Genomic DNA, 27,144 nt, shown 5'->3' with positions numbered 1-27,144 from the left:
GATAGATAGATAGATAGATAGATAGATAGATAGATAGATAGATAGATAGATAGATAGATAGATTTTTACAATGGGTTTTACAGAGGGAAAATGGGTTGGAAAATGTGTCAACTGAACTATGAAATCCTCACATCGTAGTGACATCATCGCTCTTGACCATCCAACCAATCACGTTCTTATCCCGTCGTTCACCGCCCGCTCCGGAATCCCGCGACACCATTGGCCGAAAGACATGCCAATCACAGGATTATCCGCTTCATGGTAGGTTGGTACAGACGCGTTTAAAAACGCCCAAGCTGGAGTCCGCAATTACCGCGTTTTGTTTTATCGTCACCCTACAGACGAACATTATGACGTCGTCATGAGAAGCGCACGGGTATTCCGTGGATTCCCTTGATAGACAGATCGCTTCAAATATTTTTAGATTTTTTTTTTCCAGCAGAGGCTTTGTTGAAGAGATGCACTTGTGATTTTTGTCAGACTGCATCCGTTTCCGACTACAGCTATGTAGTTTCCACTTCTATGCCTTTTATTATTAGTTAAAGTTGCGGTTAAGTTGCATCTGCATTGCATTCCTCTCTTGTCCTGGACCGAGCTGGAGTAAGAATGGGATTGCCTGCGTTAGAGTTCAGCGACTGCTATTTGGACAGCCCGCAATTCCGAGAGAGGCTGAAATCTCATGAAATGGAATTAGAGAAGACAAATAAGTTCATCAAGGAGCTGATCAAGGACGGGAAAGCTTTAATTCAAGCACTGAAAAGTAAGATACATGTTTGCTTTGCTTATGAATGCAGGGGGGACATGCACTTTGTTTATTAAGCTGTAACATATTGTTTATTACACAAGACAACGAAGCAAAGTTCGATTAATATATAGTCAGAATAAGTGATTGTTTTATGTCGAGACATAGTAGGCCTAGAGAGCTTAACATTTGTAAAATTTGTGTTTCTTTTGAATAATCTGTCGATTTTAAGACAATCATAAATTATCATCACATCCAGTTGCCCCAAAAAGTCACACTTAAAAATATTTGAATGTCATTTACATTAACAAAAATAGCAAACTAAATGTTCTCAAAAAAAATTCTCAGGGCTATTTTTTTTTTTGTTGCAATTATTTTAATTACAACTGAGTCATTTCCCTTCAGGTTTACACAGGTGTTCTTGCAGAATTCATTAACTTTGAACAGGTTCAACTAACATTTCAGAAGTGCACCACACAGTCGCAGTGACCCACAGATTCAGACCTGAAGTTTCAAAACAAACACAGCAAATCTGACCCTAGCAGAACAAGCGCGTAACTTACATCCAGTTGGAATTGATACCAAACCGGCTCTCTGTGTTGACCCAAGAGACATGTCCTAAGACGTAAGGTGTTGAATACAATACCGAGGCGTGTCACGGCTCCCAAGTTTGACAGCTTCAAATTCCTCAGGTTTGTTATATAAAGTTGTATAGCTGGAAAAGCCTCCTCTTAGATGTGGTTTCTAATATTGGAATCATCATTGGGCAAGAAGTCCCGAATAATCCCTGAAAATGAAGATGTTTGCTTGTTAAGTTTCTCTTGCTTCTCTATTACACTTTTTGTTGTAATACAAAATATCACCAAATGTATGAGATTTCCACCAATTTGCCTAGCATAAAATCATTACAAATAGTCCCTGTGTTGGATTTCACGTGAGACCGAACCCCTCCTGTCCTCTTTATCCATGGCTGATGTTTTGCTCCTCTCAATAGCTTATGCGATGTGTAAACCTGTCATGAGTGAGAGACTTCATAAACACTAACTTGTTACTTTGTGTGAACATAGAGCTTCTTTCCACAGTCTGAGACCTGATATCATGTTTAATCCCTCCATAAACACTTATCACAGGTCTTGTACTCCACACAGGTGTATTTTTCATATCCTAATTGACATTAAAAGACAGATGATGAGTTGATGTAGGCTCAAAGGTTATAAGCAAATGTTCTCAGCGACTCATGTTTTGGCAACACCCAAAAAATGGCTCGAGGAAGGACTGTTTTATAGGGGAAGCATGTCCTTTTTTGACATGTATGGCATAGGGTAACAGTATGGTATTGTTATTGTATTGTCATTATGGTACATGTATCAAGTTCCCCCCCCCCATTTTGGTCTCTATGGGTCAGATCCTGTCTTCAATATAAGGCTATGGGATTTAAACACAATTGCTAACCGAGTCTCTCTTTTTTAAACATAAAGTTAATGTGTACCAATATCACTGGAGTCACATTTCTTCTGAATGATTCTGGCTTGTAAAGTTGTGAATTGGAGTTTAATCACTACTGTTTGGTTGCTATGTCCAAAAGGATAGAGAATTCACACTTTTTGTAACTTTGTTAGTTTTTATTTCCCAATGCCTGAATTCCCTGAACTCCCTACCCTTCCTCTTTCTTCTTCTTCTTACTTATACGTGTGTATGACATTGTCTTGCTTCATTCCACCAGTGACTGGTTTGTGATTTGCTTGGACTTTTCTCCTACTGTCCTGAGGGCTGGTCACCTCTGAACCCGCAGAAGCGTGCGAACGGCTGCTCTGTATGTCGGTTGAGCTCGATCCATGAGCCCAGATCTGCAGTCCGGTTTGAGCTGTGACTGATTCACAGACATCAGGGACACCGTAACCTTCTATGGGCCTGTGCATTGCTGCAACACAGTTTTTCAGCTGGAAAATGCAGCCTTTCCCTGGAATCATTTTTATGGTTTTTTTTTTATTGTTTTTGGAGTGACTAACATGATGCTGTGGTTCATGGATTGTTGGAAAGTCAGGGTGCAAATTTACTGAGGGGTCTGACCCCCCTAAATAATGTTTAAAGGAGTTATAAAAAAAATTAAAACACCCTGCTGCAGTCAACAATTTTATCCATTAAAATTCATCTTTGATAATCAAAATGACATGTTTAAACTAGGTTTAAACTTAATCGCGATTAATCGCATCCAAAATAAAAGTTTGTGTTTACATAATATATGTGGGTGCACTGTGTATAATTATTTTATATATATAAATACACACACATGCTTGTATATATTTAAGAAATATTTTCATGTATATACTTTATATAGATTTATATATAATTTGTATTATATATCAATATAAATATTGTATATATAAATAATATTTTTTTCTTAAATATACATGCATGTGTGTGTATTTAAATATATAAAATAATTATACACAGTGCACCCACATATATTATGTAAACACAAACTTTTATTTTGGATGCGATTAATCGCGATTAATCATTTAACAGCCCTAGTTTAAACTTTAAACGTTTTTTTTTCTTTCCTGTTAAAATAATTTCTTCATACCATAAAGGGATAGTTCACCTAAAAATGAAAACAAAACTCTGATTACATTAACTACATTAATGAACATTAATTACTCTAATGAAAATTAATTTCTCATTCTCATGTCGTTCCAAACCCTTTAAGACTTTATTCATAAACACAAATTAAGATATTTTGAATGAAATCTGAGAGATTCCTGTCCCTTCAATTTACAGCTACGCAACTAACACTTTTTTCAAGAAGTTCAAAAAGAGATCGTCAGATTACTTCAAATGTGTCAGTTTTGTGAACTCAAAAGAAGAGGAAAGTTCTAAATACTCATAAAAGTTCATTTGATTAAACTCATTTGTTTAATTTAAGTTTACCCTATTTAACCCAAATAATTATTTTGAGCATTAGGGTTTAGCCTATAGTAATTGATATGATTAGCCTTTGGCTCGACTACGTTATCAAACAGCTAATAACGTGTTACTCAAACCATGTTCCCGAGTCAGGCGGCTGCCTTCTAAAAATCTGCATCTTTACACTGCAGTTTTAATGAGAAAATAGTGCACATGTTTTGTCTCAAAGCATATTAAAAACACCACACATACATATAAACAACATTAAAAACTTGATTTTCACCACAGGGGGTCTTTAGAAAGTTGAGTTCACACACTGCAGAGTGTTTCTCAGGTTATGAACTGAAAGAGAACATGCTCCCGGTGGATGAGGCTGTTTTCACACTGCACAGCTGTGAATGGGGAAAAGATACATTCGCTAGTGCTAAGTGAGGGCACATCCACAGACGAATGCACGAGAGGAGAACAAAGAAACAGCGTGTGTGTTGTGCTTGGTGTGTGCTGTGTGTGGAGTGGGCTGGAGGGGAATTAGGGCAGCCTCCTCTTGATGATTATTGTCGCTCTGTAATCTCAGCCCTGTGTCTGGAGGCGACCTATAGCTGGCGGAGCTTCAGTCTCTCGTTGAGCATGAGTAAAGCAGGATTATCGTTATTATCACATATCCTCTTTAATAAAGAAACTGCTCATAAACTCAGGATTACTATCAATCAATCAATCAAGTGTCTTTGATGGAGGCTCTCTATTGCTATAGTAAGCGATGGTGTTGCCTCCAGATGCATTATTAATGTATGGTTGGCATGTTCCCTCTATTAAATTAATTTGTCCTCTGGCTGGTAATTGGAATACATAGTTGCCTTAAATTATTGGTAACGCTTCCTTTTACAGTCCTGTTACCCATGTACTTACTATGTACTTAATATAGTAATTATAATTACTGGGTAATAGGTACTAACCCTGAACCTACCCCTAACCCATGTACTTAACTTATATTAGCCAGTACTTTCTAGGTAAGTACACGTAAGTACTGTACTGTAAAAGGAAGCGTTACCAAATTATTATTACTGGAGAAATATATTATGAAATATAAGTTTGTAGCATGATTATTACTGTTGCTCATATAAGTTAAAATCACTAAACTTAAGTTTTAAACTTTTTTTTTGTTACTTGTCATCCTGTGCCGTCCATCTATATTTTTTATTTTTCACATTTTCTTCAGAAAAGATATATCGGATCCATATCAGTTATAGGCTGATAATATATGGTTGATATTGGATTTGCACGCTCATTTCTATATTTGTGCATTTAGATTACAATTGCACTCACATAAAGTTAATCTTTAAAAACACCTGCAATTTTAAATATAATCTTTTGCTCGTGTCAAAATGAAAATACATTTATATTTTTAATATACATTTTTCATACTGTTCATTATAATGTTGGGATTCCTAAATTCACTTGTAGTAGGCTTATTTTAAATGAATTATTTTTATTTTCTAGTGTTTTATTTTTTAGAAAAACATAGTATTGAATTTTAATATTGTCCATTCATCGCTTATTGACCACAGCATGAAAATAATTATTGTCTTGTCCTATTGGCCAGAATTTTAACATTCGGTGCATCCTCAGAAAATCCCAAAAAATAATTGTTATAAGCTTGTGTTGGTCTTTAGGTTTATAATAAAAGACAGTTTGAGGTTAAAGGGAAAAAAGCGAGGGGAATCATTATGACCTTGTTGGGTTCATTTTAGGCCATCATGCAGTGGAAAAGGTATCGAGCCCCACAGTTTTCAACATCCTCTTTCCAGGCAGGAAAAAGAAACCATTCAAGAATGTTCCAGGTTTTTTTATTTTTTTATTTTTTTAGATAAGCTTAACTTGTATTGAAGCAGGGGCATTCCTGAATGTTTAGGCCTGCTTCTTCTATGCTAAATGTAGCCTATAATCATTTTATTTTCTGTTGAGTAAAAAAAAGAAAAGAAAAACTGCTGCTCACAGCTTCTTTGAAGTGTCAAGAGGCATAACATTTGTGGAGAAGGGGCAGTATATTGACTCATCATGGCTACTTGTTTGTGGCTTTAGACCGTCTGCTCTGGGATAAGCAGTTCTCGTATGCTGTGAAGTACAAGGCCTTTAGGTAATGGGCTGTGATTCAGGAACGCTCCACACTTTTGATGCATTGGTCTCAAACACACATTCTCACTGGTTAAGACTTCCTGTTTAATTCAATGTTTCACAATTGAGTGGCCACTTTGACCAAAACATCCTTCATGAATTCATAGCATGTGTCACAATCTCTCCATGCTACAAATTGAGCTACCAATCTTGTCATCTCTGTCAGCCTCAACCGGGTCAAGTTTTAATTTGTACATTTGAACATTTTAATATTTCTGCCTAACGAAATGGAAGTAGTTTACACAAACATAAAACAAAATCTTGTACATTAACAACAATACATTAAATGTATGTATTTTTCTTGTTGTTCCAGAAACCCAACTTGACTTTCTTTGTTCTGTCGAACACAAAAGGAGATATTTGGCAGAATGTTTAAGCTGTTAAAGGGATAGTTCACCCTGAAATGAACATTAAGTCATACTTTACTCACCCTGGTGTTGTAATGCAGTATGCCGCGGCGCTAATAGAGTCTCACAAATGTGCAGTCGAGCGCAAAAGACCAAGGTCAGGATTTCTGTTAAATAGTACTTTAGATTTTGGTTTGTTTTTCACTAAACCCTATCGTATATCCACAGAACACTTGGAATATCGGGATTTAAATAAAAAAAAAAAGCTTGATGCTGGTCGCTATTCACTTTTTAAATATTCTCCTTTTGTGATCTGAAAAAGAAAGAAGGGGATACGGCATTAGAACAACACCAGGGTGAGTAAATGATGACTTGATTTTCATTTTAGGGTGAACTATCCCTTTCATTTTCATACAATGACAACTCGTTAGATTTATAAACAAACAGATGCGTTAGATGTTTTAATTTAATAATTAATTTAATTTACTTTAATAGTTCATTAGTTTTTTAATTTAATTTAATAATTTAATCAATATTAAATGTAAAAAAAACTGAAATAGATAACATATTATCATATTACATATATATTATATATCATATTTCCAGTTTTGTAAAAATTTCTTCAGAATTATGTAGAACTATATGATTATTCGTTAAAAGATCACGATCCCGATTCAGACAGCCACGCAATCTTATTCCTAAATGACAGCGATTCGCCATTGTCTATTAAACCTTTGACAAAATCACACCAGAACATTTCAATCTGAGTTGATTACAAATATTTAAATGATCACAGAAGTACTGGGATAAAAGTGTATATTTAGCTTATAAACACTGATGTCTACGGTCTACGGTTTGAAAGTAACTTAGCGCTTCAAATACCGATTGTATTGATCACATGTTACGCCGCTAAGTGGCAACAAGCGACTGTTAAAAAATTGCATTTGTCATTGAATCATTCGTTCAAGAGAATCGTTCAAAAACGCTGATTCATTCAATAATGAAACAAGTGAAGTATTTATGAGTGTCATTGAATCATTCCTTCAAACCACTTTCTTTTAAAGTAATTCATTCTAAATAATTTAACATTTTTAAATAGACTGCAGCAAATACTATTTTGTCAGAACCTTTAGTAAATTACGTAACTTAGTTGTCTGTTCAGAATCGTGGGAGTATCGTGCAGCAAACTCTATTTGAAAAAAAAAAAAAGAGTTATTCTCAGTTTATCCAGAATCGTGCAGCTCTAACACGTCTTATAACTCTGCTTAAATGCTCTTCGTTATAACTTTTAATAAAGAGCAGCTTGGACATTCTTCAAAATTGATTCTTTTTATTAGCAATATGAGAGTGGGTAAAGGATGACAGATATATATATATATATATATATATATATATACACTCATCTAAAGGATTATTAGGAACACCATACTAATACTGTGTTTGACCTCCTTTCGCCTTCAGAACTGCCTTAATTCTACGTGGCATTGATTCAACAGAAAGCATTCTTTAGAAATGTTGGCCCATATTGATAGGATAGCAGTTGATGGAGATTTGTGGGATGCACATCCAGGGCACGAAGCTCCCGTTCCACCACATCCCAAAGATGCTCTATTGGGTTGAGATCTGGTGACTGTGGGGGCCATTTTAGTACAGTGAACTCATTGTCATGTTCAAGAAACCAATTTGAAATGATTCGAGCTTTGTGACATGGTGCATTATCCTGCTGGAATAGCCATCAGAGGATGGGTACATGGTGGCCATAAAGGGATGGACATGGTCAGAAACAATGCTCAGGTAGGACGTGGCATTTAAACGATGCCCAATTGGCACTAAGGCGCCTAAAGTGTGCCAAGAAAACGTCCCCCACACCATTACACCACCACCACCAGCCTGCACAGTGGTAACAAGGCATGATGGATCCATGTTCTCATTCTGTTTACGCCAAATTCTGACTCTACCCTCTGAATGTCTCAACAGAAATCGAGACTCATCAGACCAGGCAACATTTTTCCAGTCTTCAACTGTCCAATTTTGGTGAGCTCTTGCAAATTGTAGCCTCTTTTTCCTATTTGTAGTGGAGATGAGTGGTACCCGGTGGGGTCTTCTGCTGTTGTAGCCCATCCGCCTCAAGGTTGTGCGTGTTGTGGCTTCACAAATGCTTTGCTGTATACCTCGGTTGTAATGAGTGGTTATTACAGTCAAAGTTGCTCTTCTATCAGCTTGAATCAGTCGGCCCATTCTCCTCTGACCTCTAGCATCAACAAGGCATTTTCGCCCCCACAGGACTGCCGCATACTGGATGTTTTTCCCTTTTCACACCATTCTTTGTAAACCCTAAAAATGGTTGAGCGTGAAAATACCAGTAACTGAGCAGATTGTGAAATACCCAGACCGGCCCGTCTGGCACCAACAACCATGCCACGCTCAAAATTGCTTAAATCACCTTTCTTTCCCATTCTGACATTCAGTTTGGAGTTCAGGAGATTGTCTTGACCAGGACCACACCCCTAAATGCATTGAAGCAACTGCCATGTGATTGGTTGATTAGATAATTGCATTAATGAGAAATTGAACAGGTGTTCCTAATAATCCTTTAGGTGAGTGTATATATATATATATATATATATATATATATATATATATATATACTTTATATATATATTTTTTTTTTGGATGAACAACTAATCCTTAAATGTGGAAACAGAACCACTAAATCTAGATTTCTTGTTATGACCTGACCTGTGGACCTAGAGGAACTTTTGCTTGAACATGACCTGTGTTGACTCATTGGTGAGCTTTGCCAGGGCTTTTTAATTAGAGAGCCACAGCCGTCAGGGGTTGAGGAACCATGTGTGGTTTGGAAACCATGCTCAGCCTGTGTGAGATTTTGTGTGCGTGTGCCTTTACACATTAAATTGATCTTATTTTAACATTCTCCTGGTGTACCATAAAAGTGAATGAGTTGGAGGGCAGAGAGAGGACACAGGAGATGTTTTCTTGGATTGCTTCATGACCGTGTCCTCACTGCTGTCCAGCTGGTTGTGAAACGCAGTTAGGTACTGTACCTGCACAGGAAATTATTCCAGCAGTTCAGTGAGATTAAAGGAATAAAAGAGCCAGAATAAACTTTTGAAGCCTTTATATGAGAGATTCCTTAAAGAAAAAAACAAAACATTTTCATATTCTACTATAGAATTGTAGTCCTGCTAATATAATAGTAATGCTAAAACTTGAATTATTACACGGAGAGTCCCGGTCTTTGATTCTGATTGGTTTTGCCTTGTTCAATAAGCACTGTGAAGCCACAGTTTACTGTGAATTTAGTTGTGGGGCTAATTGCTTTATTAATCACATTTTTTTTTAAATCAACCCTCAAATAAAAAAAAGCTATAAGGCAGTTTTTATATTAACTTTTCAAATTATGTTAAAGTCCCCCTGTGGTGTAGAAGTGTTTGTTTGTGGTGTTTAAGCTTTTAATGTCGTTTATATGTCTATGTTGTGTTTTTTATGTGCTTTAATACAAACCATGTGCAAATTCATAAGTCGACAGCATTGCTGAGTATTTTCTCCTTAAAACTGCAGTGAACCAAAGACGGTTTGAAAGCGCTGGTGTTTCTGACGTCACAAGCAACCTTGTAACCAATTAGATCAACGTGTGATCGTCAACGAGTGGATCTCTGAGCCGCTGTGAGTGAGTGGAGGCGGGGCTCATTTGCATATTCATAGAACCGCGTATACTAAATGAGGCAAGGGTGTGGAGGTACATTCAATTTATTTTAAGTAGGGTTGCCACCTGTCCCGGTTTTACCGGGATTGTCCTTCTTTTAATAACTTGTCCCGGGAAATTTATGCACTCCCGGTTTTCGAAAGGCTACGTGAATATGTTTAAACTGTGAAGAGACCTTGCGTGTGTGTGCTAATGTGCCTCAAAAAGCGCATGTAAGAAGCGTGCATGTAATCGCCTTCCCCCGTTGGGCGGGTCATCGATATGTAAAGACGCGAATGTAAGATCCCCCCAACCAAACCCCACCCGTTGGGCGGGTCATCGATATGTCCCGGTTTTTTATCAGACATAGATAGCAACCCTAATTTTAAGGCATGAAGAAATTGTTTTTTTTTTTCAAAGAAATAACGTTAAAATATGTCATTTTGATGATAAAAGATACGATTATTGACTACAGGGGGACTTTAAAATACATTAAACAATGAAGACAACAGGTTCAAAATATAATGCATATGTAATATAATGTAACAGATAAAGCGCTGTGAATTCCGGCTCGCGTACCCCGAAGTGATAAAATAAAACAAAATTCTGTATGAAAATTTATAGGCAAGAAAAGTAGTTTGTTTAGGCTGGGTTGTATGAATTACAAACCTGCGCACATATTTTAAAAAGCACATAACTATAGAATTCTGAATGAGCATGTGAACGCCGTCAGCGTTAATCACAGGTTCGCGTTTAAAGTCTGATCATTTCGACGGAGGTGAATCAATCAAAGTTAACTTTAGCTGGAAGTAACATTATTCAAGAACCGCTATAACGCCAAAACAATCTGTTACCTTAAATTATATGTTTATCTCTGTAAAGCTGCTTTGAAACAATTCATTGTTAAAAGCGCTATATAAATGAAGATGACTTGACTGGACTTGACTAATATATTGTGCATAAAATTATCGAAATGCTCCTCTAGAGTTATTTTTTTCTATACAATTAACAAGCTTTGGACTTTGAATGGCTTTTTTGAGGTAAATGTAATGTTGCATTACTGTTTACAAGCTGCTCTATTGACGTCTTTCCACGGCTGAAACAGTGATTGAGCGTTTTAGAGTTGTACTGCTTTTTTTCATCATATCTTCTGAAGTTCACTAATGTTTATTGTTTGTGCTATATAACTATAGGTTCACTTTGTGCTCCGTGCTGCCACTTGATCTGAGTCAAAAACAGCGACCTGTCACACCAAATTAAGGAGCGCCGGAAACCACATTTATTGTTTGAATTTCATTATAAAATTGACAGAATTCGAAAGATTAAACTTTGTTTCATATCAAAGGTAGCAAAGCACAAGGCTTAATGTGATTATTGGATAGTGTAAGCACTAAATTTTTTTATTAAAAACGAAAAATCGGTATTGCCAACCCATCACTAGCTGACATGTTTACCTGTTATAGCTTAGGGTACGTTTACACAACAACTATGAACTAAAACGGAAGAGGTTTTACTTTGCGTTTTTTCAAAACGATCCTCGTTCACACACGGATCCACAAAATGACTAAGAACGTTGTATTATGCTGCCAAGCCAGTAATAATTCATTACATTTATATAAGTAGTTGTTGGCGATGTTACCTTGTAATTAAAACACTATGCGCCTGTGTTCTGAACACATACTATGCATGATGTCACCGTTTTCATTTTGTGATGCGGCACACATTACATAATCACGTTGAAAGGTCACGCGTGACGTAGACGGAAGTACCAACCTAGTGTTTACAAAGCGAACCTACAAAGACTAAGTCAAACGCCCTTTACAAAAAAATAACAAAATAAAAGGTAAAACAACGATGTCGAACGATTTTGAAGTTGGAGGAGAAAATGAGATGTTTTTCACCCTTCGCCCTACCCTACATTTTACGCCTACGTCAGGCGTGACCTTTCAATGTGATTACGTAATGAGTGCCGCATCACAGCTAGTAAAAAATAAATGTTTGTTTTTGTTTGAAAATGGCCGATCGTTTTGCTAGATGAGACCCTTATTCCTCGGCTGGGATCGTGTAGGGCCTTTGAAGCTGCATTGAATCTGCAATTTGGACCTTCAAAACGTTGATAACCATTGAAGTCCACTATATGGAGAAAAATCCTGGAATGTTTTCCTTCTTTTCGACTGAAGAAAGAAAGACATGAATATCTTGGATGACGTGGGGGTGAATAAATTATCAGGAAATTTGAATTTTGAAGTGAACTAATCCTTTAACACAAAATGGGATAAAACACATTTGCTGATACAGACACAATATTTTAGCTGGCTTCTACGTCTTTGAGCTCTTTTATTGAGACTCGTGTTTCACAGGACTCATATTTGAGCCGTGCTCTGCATGCAAAACCCAATGCTGTACCAAGTGAGCTACCGAGCAAGTTTACTACATCAGCAAAACGTGCTATGGTAAAGCGTTTTGAGGTCATAACATAGTATTGTTCAAAGAAAGTGGGAAAGTAAGTCTTTATTTGATAATCTGCCCCGTAATCATAATTTGATATAAAAAGGAATACAAGTTGTTGGCGTTTTGCTGTGGCGTTTCTAGTGTTCATCTGAAAACTGCAGTGAATTGAATAGGTTCGTCTTTGGAGTTCTGAAAACATGTTGGTAGAGGCATGTTTTTCCAATGGGCCTGGGTTGAGGAAAAGAGTGTTGAAAATAAGCTTACAGTTTACCAACACAATGGAAATTCAAACCCAAGTTTTGGCCTCAAGCGGTACATATAATTCAATTCCATGAACTCGGACTTGTGTGACGATGAGTAACCACAGTAACTAATAGCATAGTATCATTATACCACAGGCTCTGTTTCAAATAACAAGTGTCCAATTGGTTAAATGTTCTCTTGTATGTAAAAGTGCGGCAAGGCGTAGAACTAAAACTAAAATTAGCGTGTTGGACGAAGCACTTCTGCATTTTGCTCACAGCTCTAAGTGCAACCCGCCGCATTTGGGCTTCATTAGCGTGTTGCTGAGACTTGCTGTGGGTGTCACGCTCAGCATTTTCCAGTATTTGCTGTCTCATTGGAGAGGAAAACAAAACGCAGGTGTTTTTTTTTGACATGTGATTCAGACAGATGTTGTTAATAATGATTTGTCCTCGTCATTGTGCCAAATTGTCCATTGACAGGCCCTTCACTGTCTGTTGTAAAAACCTCTCTTTGGCTCGGTGACGGCACAGGAACAAAGTGGAAGTGGGCGTTCAGGCAAGAGGCAGTACTGAGTATTGCTAAGAACACAGGCCTTTGTTCCATCTGACAATCCCAGAAAATGCTCTAAGCACTTTGGAATTTCGAAACGTATCTCTCTGATTTCTGCATAACTGATGGATTAGAGATGAACATTACTGTTTGTTCTGTGATTTTTTTGCCTGGATAATATGTATATTCTTTCTCTTACTCATCAGTCACGTGATCCACAGTCACTGTCTCAAATTCCTCTTTTCCAAAGCTGTTGAATGTGTGGGCTTTGGGTAAAGTCCCCTTGGGTTATTTAACTCTCTCTGTCTCTGAATGCTGACCATTGTGGCCCGAGGCTGTTCTCCCATGTCCTAACTCGATGAGTGTAGAACCAGTGAGTCCCCAGGAGGAGCGCAGTAAGACAATGGGCCAGTGTTCACAGGGCCTGGCTGGGCCGGACTGATCCGTTGAGGTCCAGATTGCTTGGAGATGAGGCAGGAACTTGAAATGTCCTGCCAGTGTTCAATAGTTGATTAAGTTCTTCTTAGTAACTTTTCAAATGAATGCTTGATTTTGCTGCTTTAGGTTACAGGTTACACTTTAAACCAAAGACTGCAGGCTCAAACGTTAAAGCTACACTGAATGTTGAACCTGAAGGTCAAGGTCAAGGTCAAGAGAAAGAACAGCACTGTTTTCAAGTAGTTTATTGTCCTAAACTTTTGGTGCCTGAAAGTTTTCAGTTCACACTAGAAGAGTTTCACTAATGAACTGCTGGCCACTTTAATTATGCAGCTTTTTTATTTATATTTTGTGGAATTAAAACAAATAATAATTATAATTTAGCAACATTATGACTTGGTTTCACAGACCGGGCTTAGATTAAGTTAGGATTAGGCCTTATTTCAATTAGGACATTTAAGTACCTTTTATAAACGTGCGTTAGAAGAAAAAAATAACGTTACTGGTGTGCATCTTAGGAAAAATCAATGGCATTGACATGAAACAATGAACCAATCAGAAAGTGACACAAGGAACAAAGAACCAATGAAAATAAGACACATGAACAGGGGAAGCACATGACAGGGTCACATGATGGGGTCAGGGAAATCACATGACAAACCTGGAACATGACACTGGGAAAACTTCTAAATAAAAGACATGAAAAAAAACATGAAACAAAACCAAAAAACAGACATGACACATATATGTAAAGTACTTGAGGTAACACTTTATTTTACAGTGTACTTGTTACGTATGTGTCCACCCATTTTCTAGTGAGGAAATTGCTGATTTGCTGGACTGAGGCATGTGAAAAGGAATTGACTGCAGGTCATTCTGTGAGGGAACCGGATGAATAATTAACCAGGATCGTTGACTGGGTCTGTCATCGGCTCTTATCTTCCCTTACAGACTTTTACTGGCCGGGCCGTCAGTTTTAACAAAAACGCTGTGTCAGCAAGCAGTCACAAGGGGTGGCGACCAGATTCCTGATGCCTTTCAGCCCCAACACAACTATCATTACTGTACAGACTGAAAGAATTCTTGTATAAGATGTGAATTCATAGGGGAAGGGGAGTCTTTCTTGCTCAGAATCATGAGATTGGTTGTAAAAGCTAGTGAATAGACTAATTGACTACATAATGTAGGCAGCACTGAAAGGGAAATATATATATATATATATATATATATATATATATATATATATTTATATTTATTTATTTTTTCAAGGTAAAAAGTAGTAATTGTATTGAATGTGCAATTGTAGTGTACTTCAAATCGTATGAGTATATTTTTGAAGAAAAGAAAAACTGTACTTGCATATAATATAATATTAATTAAATAAAAGTGTAATGAAAGACAGAACAATTTAATGACCTGGGCTGAGTTTCCCGAAACCTTCTTAACACTACGTCGTTCTTAAGTTACACCTTAAGCTGTACCTTATCGTTAATACGTGTTTCCCGAAACGCTCTTAGTTAAGTATACCTTCTGTAAGTCATACGTCCGGAAGGTTGGTCTGGACCACTCTTAGCTTTACCTCATCACTGTTAAAGGTCTATATGAATATAATTCTGAAGTTTTAATACACCCAGACAGTGTTCAGTTAGGCAAATTCAAGTGTTTTCATGCAAAGAATAAAATTGTCATTACACTGATTGTTGTTAGAATTTTAATTATATTATTATATATAATAACATTTTATAAACTTATTTTAATTAAAGAGCGCTTTTAAAGGCCAGTGAAAGCATAGGCTACTGTCAGTTAAGTCCTATTCGGACGCTAATATTGTTTATCATGGGCTCGTACGGTATTTTCAACGCTATCTCACGACCAATTCGTCCGAATTTGACGAGTGATTAAAAGATGGCTAATTCGTAACAATTCGTACGACCTCACTCGTACGAATTTGTACGATTTGTCTAAACCCACGTGATGGGTAGGTTTAGGGGCGGGGTCAGGGGTAGGTCATTCGTACGAATTCATACGAATTGGGCAACTCGTCAAATATGTACGTTTTAGCAAAAATCGTACTAATTCGTACGAGTGAGGTCGTACGAATTGTTACGAATTAGCCATCTTTTAATCACTCGTCAAATTCGGACGAATTGGTCGTGAGATCGGGTTGGTATTTTAAACATTTACAGGGGTAATTCGGTTATTTTAGTGCCGTCCGAATCCATAATATCAGTGTTTTTTCTCACCCAACCCGCGTAAAAATCTCTGTCCAAATTAGTACCTACTGATTTTTGACAAACAGGTCGTGTGGTAAATTAATTGCCGTCTGAATCCACATCTCTGAGTTTACAAGAAGAGATTCAAAATTCACTGTTTAAATCCTTTTTGATCACTGCCGAGCACCGTAGCTACGTGACGTACACTTTTATTACTGAAATGCTTGAAAGTATTTACAAGAACAATATTTCATCGCAGCTTACCTCAGCGAACAAAAATGGGAAAGAGAAGAAAGCACATAAAAAATTTAAATGGTTATTATGGCAGGAATATATGATACAATTTTAAAATATGTAGGCAAGGCTATTATAGGCTGTTATAGTTTGGATTATTTTTTATAATATCCCATGAGTCCTAGTAAATGCAATTTCAACTATTTCTGAAGTGCTTCTTTTATAAAGAACAGCGCTTTCTCAAATAAACAGCCCCTGCTCGAGAGAATAATTGATTCTCGAGTCATCGATATCAACAGATTCAGCAGCATCGCCACGGACAGCACCCGGTAACGTCGCACGTAAGAAGGTATATCTTAAGCAGGTTTCTAAGGTATAGTTCGGGGAACACGCCTAGAAATGGTATACCTTCAGTTAAGTTATACCTTAAGAGTCTTCGTAGCGCGCTAAGAGACAACGTTATCGGGAAACTCAGCCCAAGTTTCTTAACACATAATTTTGAAAAGTGCACTTTGTAATAATGTCAAATTAAGTGTTACTTTAAAGTACATTATAAATCATCATGTCATTTTTTAAAGAAGTACACTTATTTTGACGTGTTGACAGTGGCATGTGTTGACACATACTTAAGTAATGTAAAGTACTTCATTAGAAATTAAATTAAGTCTATTTTACACTTTAAACCATATTTCAAAGACAATAGAATTAATTATGAAATTACATATAATGTACTTACCTGAGTAAAAAAAAAAAAGCTCCCAAAAATAAAAATGATAATTTACTCACCCTCAAGCTATCCTAGATGTATATGACTGAGTTCCCTATCAAGGCTACGGAACTTCGACATTACGAATGTCGTATATGGGAACTCCTCTCATCCTTCACTTCCGCTGAAATCTTATAGGCTAACGCCAGCAGAGCTGGCCAATTGACGCGAATATGCAAATACTGACACCTCGTAGCAGTATATATGCAAGTGAGCGCCAATTCCTTCTTTAGAATCTCTCTCTTCACGCTCAAATCGTGTGCTAGAGAGCTGATACTACTCTACAAACTTTGGATCATTTCGCTGTCGTTGAAGGTGCGCCGGAGATACCTGAACTGTCTCCAGCATCCGATGGCGACCGTTTGCAACCTATGCTCGGGCCCCATAGTGCCCCCAGACATGCACCTGTTTTGCGTCGCGTGCATGGGGCTGGCCCACGCTGAGTCAGGCCTCAGGGATGGAGGGTCCTGCGATCTCTGTGCGGACATGTCCCTCCGAGCCCTCAAGGCCAGGCGGGATGAAGCTCGCGCTGCTGCGGGGATTGGGCCTGCTGCCGCCTCCGTGCTGCTGGCAGGCCCCCCCAGCCGTGGAGTCGAGGTTCGACCCCCGGTGAGTTTCCCCGACCCTTCCTTTCAACCCCCTCGCGAGGTCGCTGACTTCGTGTCCTTCGGGGCGAGTGAGGAGGAAGACTCTATGTCCTTGTCGGCCTCCGAGAACGACTGGGGTGCGGAGCAGGCCGCTCCTCTGGCAACCACGGAGCAAGAGACCCCGGCGGACCTGCAGGAAGAGCTCTTCCGTATCCTCTCGAAGGCCGTCGAGGAATTGGATTTATCGTGGAAAGCCCCCGATGAGCCACCAAAGAGCAAGCTGGATACGTGGTTCCTCCAATCGAGCCGCCGTCAGGCCGCTTCGAGAAGAGGAACACCGTTCTTTCCCGACGTGCATGAGCACGTGGTGAAGTCGTGGGCGGCCCCGCAATCGGCGCGCACCCTCACTTCAACCCAGGCCATGTTTGCCCCCGTGGACGAGGCGGGAGACCATGGCTACCTCCGCATCCCCCCTGTCGAGGAGACCGTCGCCGCACATCTCTGCCCGTCGGCTCCCGCCCTGGGCTCGGACTGCAGCCTGCCGTCCCGAGCTTGCAGGTTTACGGCTCACCAGGCTAACAAGGCCTACGGCGCCGCGGGGAGGCGGTTTCTGCACTACACGCCATGGCCGTTCTTCAGATGCTGCAGGCCAAGCAGTTGAAGTATCTGGATGGCGCCGCCTCTGTCGACGCTGACGCCATCCGGGATCTCCGTTCGGCCACGGACCTCGCGCTCCTGGCCACGAAGCGCTCGGCCCAGGCGATTGGCCGTTCGATGGGGTATCTGGTGATCCTCCACAGACACCTGTGGCTCACCCTATCGGACGTGCAGGAGGCGGACAGGAAGACGCTGTTAAATGCACCGATCTCCCCTGCAGGTCTGTTCGGAGACGCAGTGGAAAAGGTAACCGAGCGATACTCCGAGACGCAGAAAAAGGCGAAGGCGATGAGTCACGTGATTCCTCGGAGGGCGCCGATGCCTCCGCCGCCGCAGCCCCGCTCTCGCTCGTCTTCCGCCTCGGGTCGTCAACCTCAGGCTGCGGCCAGGCATCAGTCAGCGCCGCGCCCGGGACCGGATGCCCGTAAAGGCCGAAGCGGCCAGTGGCATGGAGCGGGAAACAGGAGGCCGGCTCAGAGGAGGCCGGAAGCCCACCGCGTCCCCGGCGAGGCCCAAGCAGTCGTCCTGACCGCTCAGGCAAGAAGGAGAGGAGAGCGCCAGGATGGCCCCGCGTCCAAGCGACGCGCTCGAGAGCACGTGGTCCCTCAGCGTTCTGCGAGCGACGCTTGCAGTTATGTTGTGAATGTTGTGTGTTCAAAAATAAAGCAAATTACTTCTTCACAAACAGAGCTTTTTTCTCCTCTTGCACCACACACTGTGTTACCCGCCCTGCCCTCGAGCAGCGCAGAGTCACGGTCATTAACTATAAAGGCACCTCACGGGAAGCGCGAGTTGTCTATTTCCAGCCCTCACATAGCGGCGATGACCGCAGGTTTAGTTCAGCCCACTCTCAGTCGTTTCCAGACAGCGTGGGAAGCTATTCCGGGCATTTCGCCGTGGGTGTTGAACGTAATTCGGCGCGGGTACACACTTCAGTTCAAACGCAGACCTCCCCGCTTTCGCAGCGTAATTCAGTCATTAACTTTGCCCCAAAGTGCACACATACTGAGACAAGAAGTGTGCAGCCTGCTCGAGAAGAAAGCGATAGAACCCGTCCCCCCGAGCGAGCGGGAGAGCAGGTTCTACAGCCGCTACTTCGTAGTGCCAAAGAAGGGAGGTGGTCTCCGCCCTATACTGGATCTGAGACCCGTCAACAGAGCGCTTCACAAGCGCGCCTTCAGGATGACCACACTGAAGCAAATCCTGGCGCAAATTCGCCCCAGGGATTGGTTCGCTTCGGTGGATTTAAAGGACGCTTACTTTCATATTCAGATAGTAAGGCATCACAGGCGTTTCCTGAGGTTCGCGTTCGAGAATTCAGTGTACCAATACACGGTGCTTCCCTTTGGGCTAGCTCTCGCTCCTCGAACGTTTTCAAAATGCATGGACGCGGCACTTTCACCCCTCAGATCTAGCGGGATGCGCGTTTTGAATTATCTGGACGACTGGCTGGTTCGCGCGCAGTTGAAAGAAACGCTGGTCAGCCATGTGGAAGTCCTCCTTCGTCACTTGGAGATGCTCGGTTTGAAGGTGAACTTCCAGAAAAGTGTGCTCACACCGAGTCAGACTTCCTCTTTCCTGGGAATATGCTTGGATTCGGAGAGAATGAGAGCGCGTCTCTCCCCCGAGCGAGCGGAGGCTCTGAGCTCTTCTCTCGGTCGCTTCAGACCAGGCAGGCTCGTCCCTCTGAAGGAATTTCAGAGACTATTGGGACGGATGGCAGCGGCTTCTTCAGTGTGTCATCTGGGGCTGCTGCATATGAGACCGCTTCAACACTGGCTGAAAACGCGCGTTCCCCCGAGTGCGTGGTATTCCGGCCACAAGCGCATCATGGTCACCCGCGGATGCGCCCGCGCCCTGGCCCCGTGGAAGAACCCCGAACAAGCGAGCGGAACGATCTGGCATCACAGCCCCGGACTGTGGAGCCTTCATGTGTGGCCGCTGCAGGGTCGCTGAGCGGGCGGGATGCACTACATGCGCGAGTTTTGAATACCATCGCGGAAGCGAGAGCCCCGTCCACCAGGCCCCTGTACGCTCTGAAGTGGGGTGTTTTTCTCAAAATGGTTTCAGGATGACGATATAGACCCAGCGAACTGCTCTGTGTCGGTTATTCTGCGCTTTCTTCAGCACAGGATGAAGGGAGCCTTCCATCCACTCTGAAGGTATACGTGGCCGCTATTGCAGCGTTTCACCCCCATGTTGATGGACAGTCTATCGGCAGGCATGCGTCGGTGACTCGGTTCCTCAGGGGAGCTAGGAGATTACGCCCTGCACGGCCGCCTTCGGTGCCGCCGTGGGATTTAGCTTTGGTCTTGGAAGCATTGTCACGACCGCCGTTTGAGCCCTTAGCTTCTATTGCCATTAAGGAGCTTTCGGTCAAAACGGCGCTGCTTCTCGCTCTCGCTTCGGCGAAGCGGGTTGGGGATTTACGGGCTTTCTCTGTAAGTGAGGATTGTATTCGCTTTGGGCCGGGAAACTTTAATGTAACTCTCAGACCGAGGCCGGGCTATGTCCCTAAATCGCTCAATACCCCGTTCAGAGCGCAGATAGTTTCTCTGCCGTCACTGTCTGCTGAGCCATCAACCTCCCAGGGTTCGGATGCTCAGAGTGCTATTTGCCCAGTCAGAGCACTTCGGGAATACATTTCTCGTTCGGCTGCTTTTCGGAAATCGGACCAGCTGTTTGTGTGCTTTGGTGGGTGCAACAAAGGATGGGGAGTCTCTAAACAGAGGCTTGCTCACTGGATTGTGGACGCTATTGTTTTGGGTTATGATCGCCTGGGGCAGGATTGCCCCCTTAACGTCAAGGCTCATTCGACTAGGGCGGTTGCCTCCTCGTGGGCTTGGACTAAGGGGATGTCTATTCAGGATTTATGTCTTGCGGCTGGCTGGTCTTCTCAGAACACGTTTGCCAGGTTTTATAAGTTGGATTTGCCCTCTGTAGCGTCTCGAGTGCTTTCGGTGAGTTCATTGTGTACACAGCATTGAGAGAGCTGCTCTGCGCTTTGCTCATGAGTTGTTCTGTGCTTTTGTGTATTTTTAATGTTGCCACCGCTATGCGTTGGCCTTCTCTTACTGTTGTTGTTGCCCTGTTGTTCTTCAGTGCAAACTTTCCCCGGTTATACTGCTCGGGATATGCAAATTCTGGCAGTGTTTTATAAGCTTGTGATAGGTCCCTTTGGGCCTATCAGAGGTTAGTGGTTCGCTACTGGCCAATCTCAGCCTATCGGAAGCTTGCATGCTGGGAGGGCGGTTTTGTGGTATTGGATCTGTGTCAGTGGTTTGTTTTGGCTACCACGGCGGGATTCTATACTGTTCCCATATACGACATTCGTAATGTCGAAGTTCCGTAGCCTTGATAGGGAACGTCTCCGGTTACTTACGTAACCTCGGTTCCCTGAGAGGCAAGGAACGAGACATTACGCTAGCCGCCGTGTTCGCTATTGATTTTAGCGTTTTGTTCGATTCTAAAGAAGGAATTGGCGCTCACTTGCATATATACTGCTACGAGGTGTCAGTATTTGCATATTCGCGTCAATTGGCCAGCTCTGCTGGCGTTAGCCTATAAGATTTCAGCGGAAGTGAAGGATGAGAGGAGTTCCCATATACGACATTCGTAATGTCTCGTTCCTTGCCTCTCAGGGAACCGAGGTTACGTAAGTAACCGGAGACGTTTCTTCTTTCAGCGAAACACAATCGGAGTTATATTAAAAAATATCCTGACGCTTCCAAGCTGGCGCTTCTCCTACATCCTACGTCATGCGTCGGGTCAGAGGTCACTCTTCCGCCAGAACTCGTGTACGACTGTTACCGAAAGCCAGTGATTATAGTTTATAAAGTTATAAATATGGACATTTTTCTTACAAAAGCGCATCACTTCAGAAGGCCTTTATAACCCCCTGGAGCTGTATGGATTACTTTTATGATGGACGGATGCACATTTTTGGACTTCAAAATCTAGGGTACCATTCACTTCCATTATAAAAGAAGAAAGTCTGAAAAGAAGCTGAAAGAAGAAAGTCATATTCACCTAGGATGGCTTGAGGGTGAGTAACTTATGGGATAATTTTCATTTTTGGGTGAACCAACCCTTTAATTCAATGCTCATTGCAGTTAAGAATACATTTAATTGTAAATAGCGTAATTATATTATTTCCATAATAAGCACTCTTTTAAAAGTATGCTAAAGTGTACTTCTTTTTCCACAAGGGAAGATTATACCATATAGTTTTAAAAGATTTTCATTTTTAATTAGGCTTTTTACCTTTATTATCTAGTTAGCTAGTGTCACCCTAGTCTCGCAAAGCCAGACGTTCAGACTGACGACAGAAGGTCTGGACTCTATCGCAGCTTTTCTTGGCCATGGACCGCCCAAGAGGATGTTTGACTGACATGCAACGCAACCAATCACAGTTCATTTTGTTCCACGTCATGTTTAGGGGCGTGACAATATTATGTCGATGTCCCTACAATAACACACCGGTGTGCATCTAATAAATTATTCATTCAAGAGCGTTGTGCAAGTTTACTGCAACAATGGAGCCGCAAACTTCACATACTTTTGAAAATCCAGCGATTGGTTGATCCTGGTAAGCGCTTATTGTCACAGTTGTAAACACAATGGCTTTCTTCTTCCACGAGGGGTTTTGGCGTCACAGAATTTGTTTCCACGTGAACCGTTAAAGAACGTGACACACGCGTCTCCCGGTCATCCTGTAGAATTCAACCAATCAGATCGCGACTTCGACTTTGAAAAGTGTTTCCAGAAAAGTGTGCCATATGCATCAGACGTTCAGCCAATGGTCCGTGGGCGTGACGTCTGAGGCTGAGACTAGTGTCACCCTGACATTTGGCTAAAAAGAGACTTCAAATAATTATGTGCATTAATGGTCCAAGTTGCTTTTTTAACGTCACTAATGTAAAGGCTGAAATGACAGATGGGTCCCCCCCCACGCCACCCCCATGATCCCGGTGGTCTCTGGAGGAGGAAGGGCTAATGGCTGTGGACTGTGAGCAGGGATGGCTCTCCGCATGCCAACTCAAACAAACCACAACACACTGGCAATAATAGGCAAGCTCCGGGGCCATTTCCCTCTCGTACAGCTCCAAAAATAACCCCTGCTGACAGTTTTTTAATCTCCACACAACCCCCTCTAGGCTCTAGGGGTTCGAGGAATACTGTTGGCCGGAGAGATTTCCAAAATTCAAGCCGTGTGCTTGCTTTTGAAAGAAACTGTGAAATCTGGGAGCGATTTGTAGATCAGCACAGAGTGATTCGGTGATTAGCACCTGCATGTGCACTGATCCAAAACCTCAGCAGCCAAGACCTTGCTTAAGCTCAGTATTGACAGAGCTTTTCTTGATGCATAACCTTATTAAACAGTTTACAAGATGAGATGCATTCAATTCAAGATGAGTCAATTCACAGCATATATATATATATATATATATATATATATATATATTTTTTTTTTAAAGATATCCAAAGCCAATGCTTTGTATAAAAATTCCTTTAAAGAATGCAGTCAAAGGAATGTCAATCTTCCATGTATTATTGTCTCATAAACTTCATGGGATCATATGATTTTCGCCTTATATAATTTGATTGTGAATACAATGAACAAAGGTTCGTATATTGACGTAGCCCATGACATGAGTTTGGGGAAGGACTACCTGATTGTTTGACTAATGTCAGACAGGATAAGTATTTGTGAAACACGTTTAAAACAAGTTTACTGACACCATTTAAAAAGTGACAACCTGCAGCAGAGAGTTTTCTACATGATCTATCCCATAAAAATGAGTTTTATTGAAACAGGGTTGATTCAGTGATGTTAAACGGATAGTGAAGCCATCCTGAAGCCATCCTAGGTGTATATGACATTCTTCCATGACAAGTCCATTCAAGCGCATCCATCCATGATAAAAGTGCTGTGGGGGTTAATAAAGGCCTACTGAAGCGAAGCGATGCATTCTTGTAAGAAAAATGTCCATATTTAAAACTTTATCGACTAAAATAACTAGCTTCCGGCAGACGGCCGTACTCAAGTCGGCTTACGCCAAAAGAGTAACACTTGACGATGTATGACGTAGGATGTAGGAGTAGCGTAAGCTTGAACTCTCGCGGTTCAAACAAACAGGACTGGGCAAACGCGTTCGTCTGTACGTTGTGCGTCAAGTTCAAGGGTTAGTCTTTCGCCGTAAATCGATGCGTACGGCCGTCTGCCGGCCCGAAAGCTAGTTATTTTAGTCGATAAAGTTTTACATATGGATATTTTTCTTACACGAACGCATCGCTTCACTTCAGAAGGCCTTTATTAACCCCCAGAGTCGTGAGGAGCACTTTTATCATGGATGAATGCGCTTTCATGGACTTCCAAAGACATACAGCCTTTCACTGCCATAATAAAGCATGAAAGAGCCAGGACATTTTTTAATATAACTCAGATTGTATTCGTCTGAAAGAAGAATGTCATATACTGTACACCTATGAGTAAATCATGGGCTAATTTTCATTTTTGGGTGAACTATCCCTTTAATGTTTTTGACTTAAATAAAACCAGTCAATATAGATGTTACCAATTTTAGGTTACCATTTGTTTTTTTTCAGTCACTTCAAGCTCCTTTAAATGCACAGCAGCCAAAAACAGACTAACTGTCACGTGTGTGTAAAAATGATTTGGGAAAATATGTCAATTTTTGGCACAAAAACTTTATTAACAATATATTGTACACTATTAGTATTATATTGTACAGTATAAAATTATTGTTTTAAACAATGTAATTTTTTTTAAATATTACACTTAATGTTTTTGAATTATTAGTGTTTTTAATATTAACTTAAGTTTTTAACAACGTAAGTCTGCAGTTTCTACAGTTTTATTTTTCTTAAGTTTGAATATCTCAATATAAGAATTAAGTATATTCATTGTTTTGCTCTATAGCAAACATAATGAGGGCCAATTTATTTTTAAAAAATCATTATTCAAACGTTTAGAGATGCTGCAGTCTCTACACTTTTCTTTTGCTTCATTTTAATAGCTCAGTATATAGCTCAGAAAAGTATATTCGTTGATTTGCTGCACTATGAGTTATTTGACAGTATATTCAAAGTAAATTACTGGCAATTAGTTACATTACTTTCACAGTAAGTTACTGTATCATTTTTACATTAAATTTGGTTTAAGTGAAATGACAGCTGTATACTGTGACCTCACAGTTGTAATTCCATTGTATTACTGTGATTTAGCAGTATGCTCCTGTAAAATGACTTACTTAGTTTTTAACTGTGAAGTTACAGTTAATGACATCGGATTACTGTGATATAGCAGTATGCTGCTGTAGAATGTGTAAACTATATTAGTAACTGGCAACTCAGCCAGTAATGTGCTGTTAATTTACACTTAAAAACTATTGTAAAATACTGTAGATTTTTACAATAAACGTTTTTATCTGTTAACCCATCAATAACCTATAACACTGAAAAGATATGTTAAATTCAAATAAACACAAAAACATGATCAATTTTGTATTGCGGATGTATAATTATGGCCAAATCTTTCTATTATTATTCTAAAGTATTGAGAGATTTGTGACTCCAGTGAGGCATGAAGACTACAGCTGACCTACTAAAGCCTGTCTTCATTCATTATGTCATAAATTGGCTTATTTGACCTGGAACAGAGGATGGTTAAAGTAAAAAAGAGCATAGATGCTTTTTGAAAAAGGTCAGTTATTTTCTTCATGAGACAGGAGCCAGTGAACTTACTGAAGCATGTGAGTTTGCTCTTCCGGCCTATTATTCCTGTGAATCCTGGAGTGCCAACAACAGCACAACACCAAGAGGATACAGGCCGTTTAGCTCTGAACTTGAGCACTTAGTCAGAAATTGCTGTTCGTTCACGTGTATATAAATATAAATGGAGAAGTGTGGAGTGTTGCAGTGATCTCAGAGGTATTTGTGTCTCAGAAAGGGGAAGAAGCAATTTAAAAGGGTTTCTATAGCTGCTATAAACGTAGCTATTTGTCCAGTAGGCTGACAGAAACTCAGCTGTTTCAAAATAGCATGCCGCAGAAACCAGCTGTTTTTTTTTTCTAGTGAAGTAGATGTATGAAAACGCAACACATTAACTTGTCTCAAACCTGGTTTAGTTAAATGAGTCATCTGTATGACAGATTAAAAAAGAATTGTATTAGCTGCATTTTCATCTTCTACAGTGTTTTAGCGTAAGTATATATTTTGCTGCTCATCGTGTTTCTGCTACTGTTATTAAAACCCCTTAACTGTCACCGTCCTTTACTTCACTATATTTCTATTAAATCCTAATCTAATTATGACAAATTATATATCGTTGGCAAGGTCAAAGACTTCTAAATAGATATTCTACCCCTGTTTTGTGTTACAAATTATGTAGGAAGAGTAATTGATGAATTTATGACAAGAGTGCACCTCTTGGTCTGACCTCGAGGTCTGACCTTTGTCACAAAAAGTCGATGCACCCACTTTTAATCATTGAAACTTCTATTTTTATGCTAAAAGTTCATAATAAAACATATAATCTAGTATTTTTCAATAAAAAAAAATAATATAACATTATCCTCTAAAAATTATAATATATATATATTATCCTCTAAAATATAATATTATCTTTTTTATCGCCTTTTTTATTATATCACATATTTTAGTAGTTATCATAAATTAGGTATCATTTGAAAGCTTATAAACTCAGAATTCATCCTGTGAAAACCGTTTTATAATTCGTTACCATAGAAACGGTACTCTAAATTATTTTATCAGGCTCCTCCCCTTTTAGGCATCATATATTTCATAATTTATGATCAAAACCTTTTCTAATCTTGACAAAACACATATTGTCAGAAAGGTCTGTGTCTCAAGGTTCCAAATTTTGTGACAGAATTGATATTTGGACAGAAATGTATTAATTTGTTAAGGCAGAATGTATACAACTAAATGCAATTGAATTCAATGGCACCCGGTGGCTATTTTTGGTACTACGCCTAAACAAAATCTCATGGGAACTTCAATTTTTGTGATATCAACTTCAAATTTGGAACATAACTTGGTTAGATTTATGGATTTGATTATATAGTAATTTTAGACTAAAAAATATAT

The 27,144-nt window shown here is 40.2% G+C and overlaps 1 protein-coding gene across 5 annotated transcripts in view; it reads left to right on the top strand.

Annotated features, from left to right (window-relative positions):
• Window positions 1–253: 253 nt before the first annotated feature.
• The window catches only part of LOC130073607 (rho GTPase-activating protein 26-like), a 121,232-nt gene continuing 94,341 nt past the window's right edge, over window positions 254–27,144 (top strand). For 4 of the 5 annotated variants that reach the window (XM_056239121.1, XM_056239123.1, XM_056239122.1 and 1 more), the window contains exon 1: window positions 255–760. In XM_056239121.1, coding sequence (XP_056095096.1) covers window positions 607–760 — 154 coding nt within the window. In that variant the 5' untranslated portion in view covers window positions 255–606. Of the gene's footprint in view, window positions 761–27,144 lie in introns of all 5 variants that reach the window. The other variant, XM_056239124.1, reaches the window with a different exon arrangement.

This window comes from Rhinichthys klamathensis, unplaced genomic scaffold (assembly GCF_029890125.1).
Source record: "Rhinichthys klamathensis goyatoka isolate OS25496 unplaced genomic scaffold, OSU_Roscu_1.1 h1tg000554l_1, whole genome shotgun sequence".
NCBI lineage: Eukaryota > Metazoa > Chordata > Actinopteri > Cypriniformes > Leuciscidae > Rhinichthys > Rhinichthys klamathensis.
Note: the sequence above shows the minus strand (reverse complement) of the source record. Positions and strands in the feature narration are given on the sequence as shown.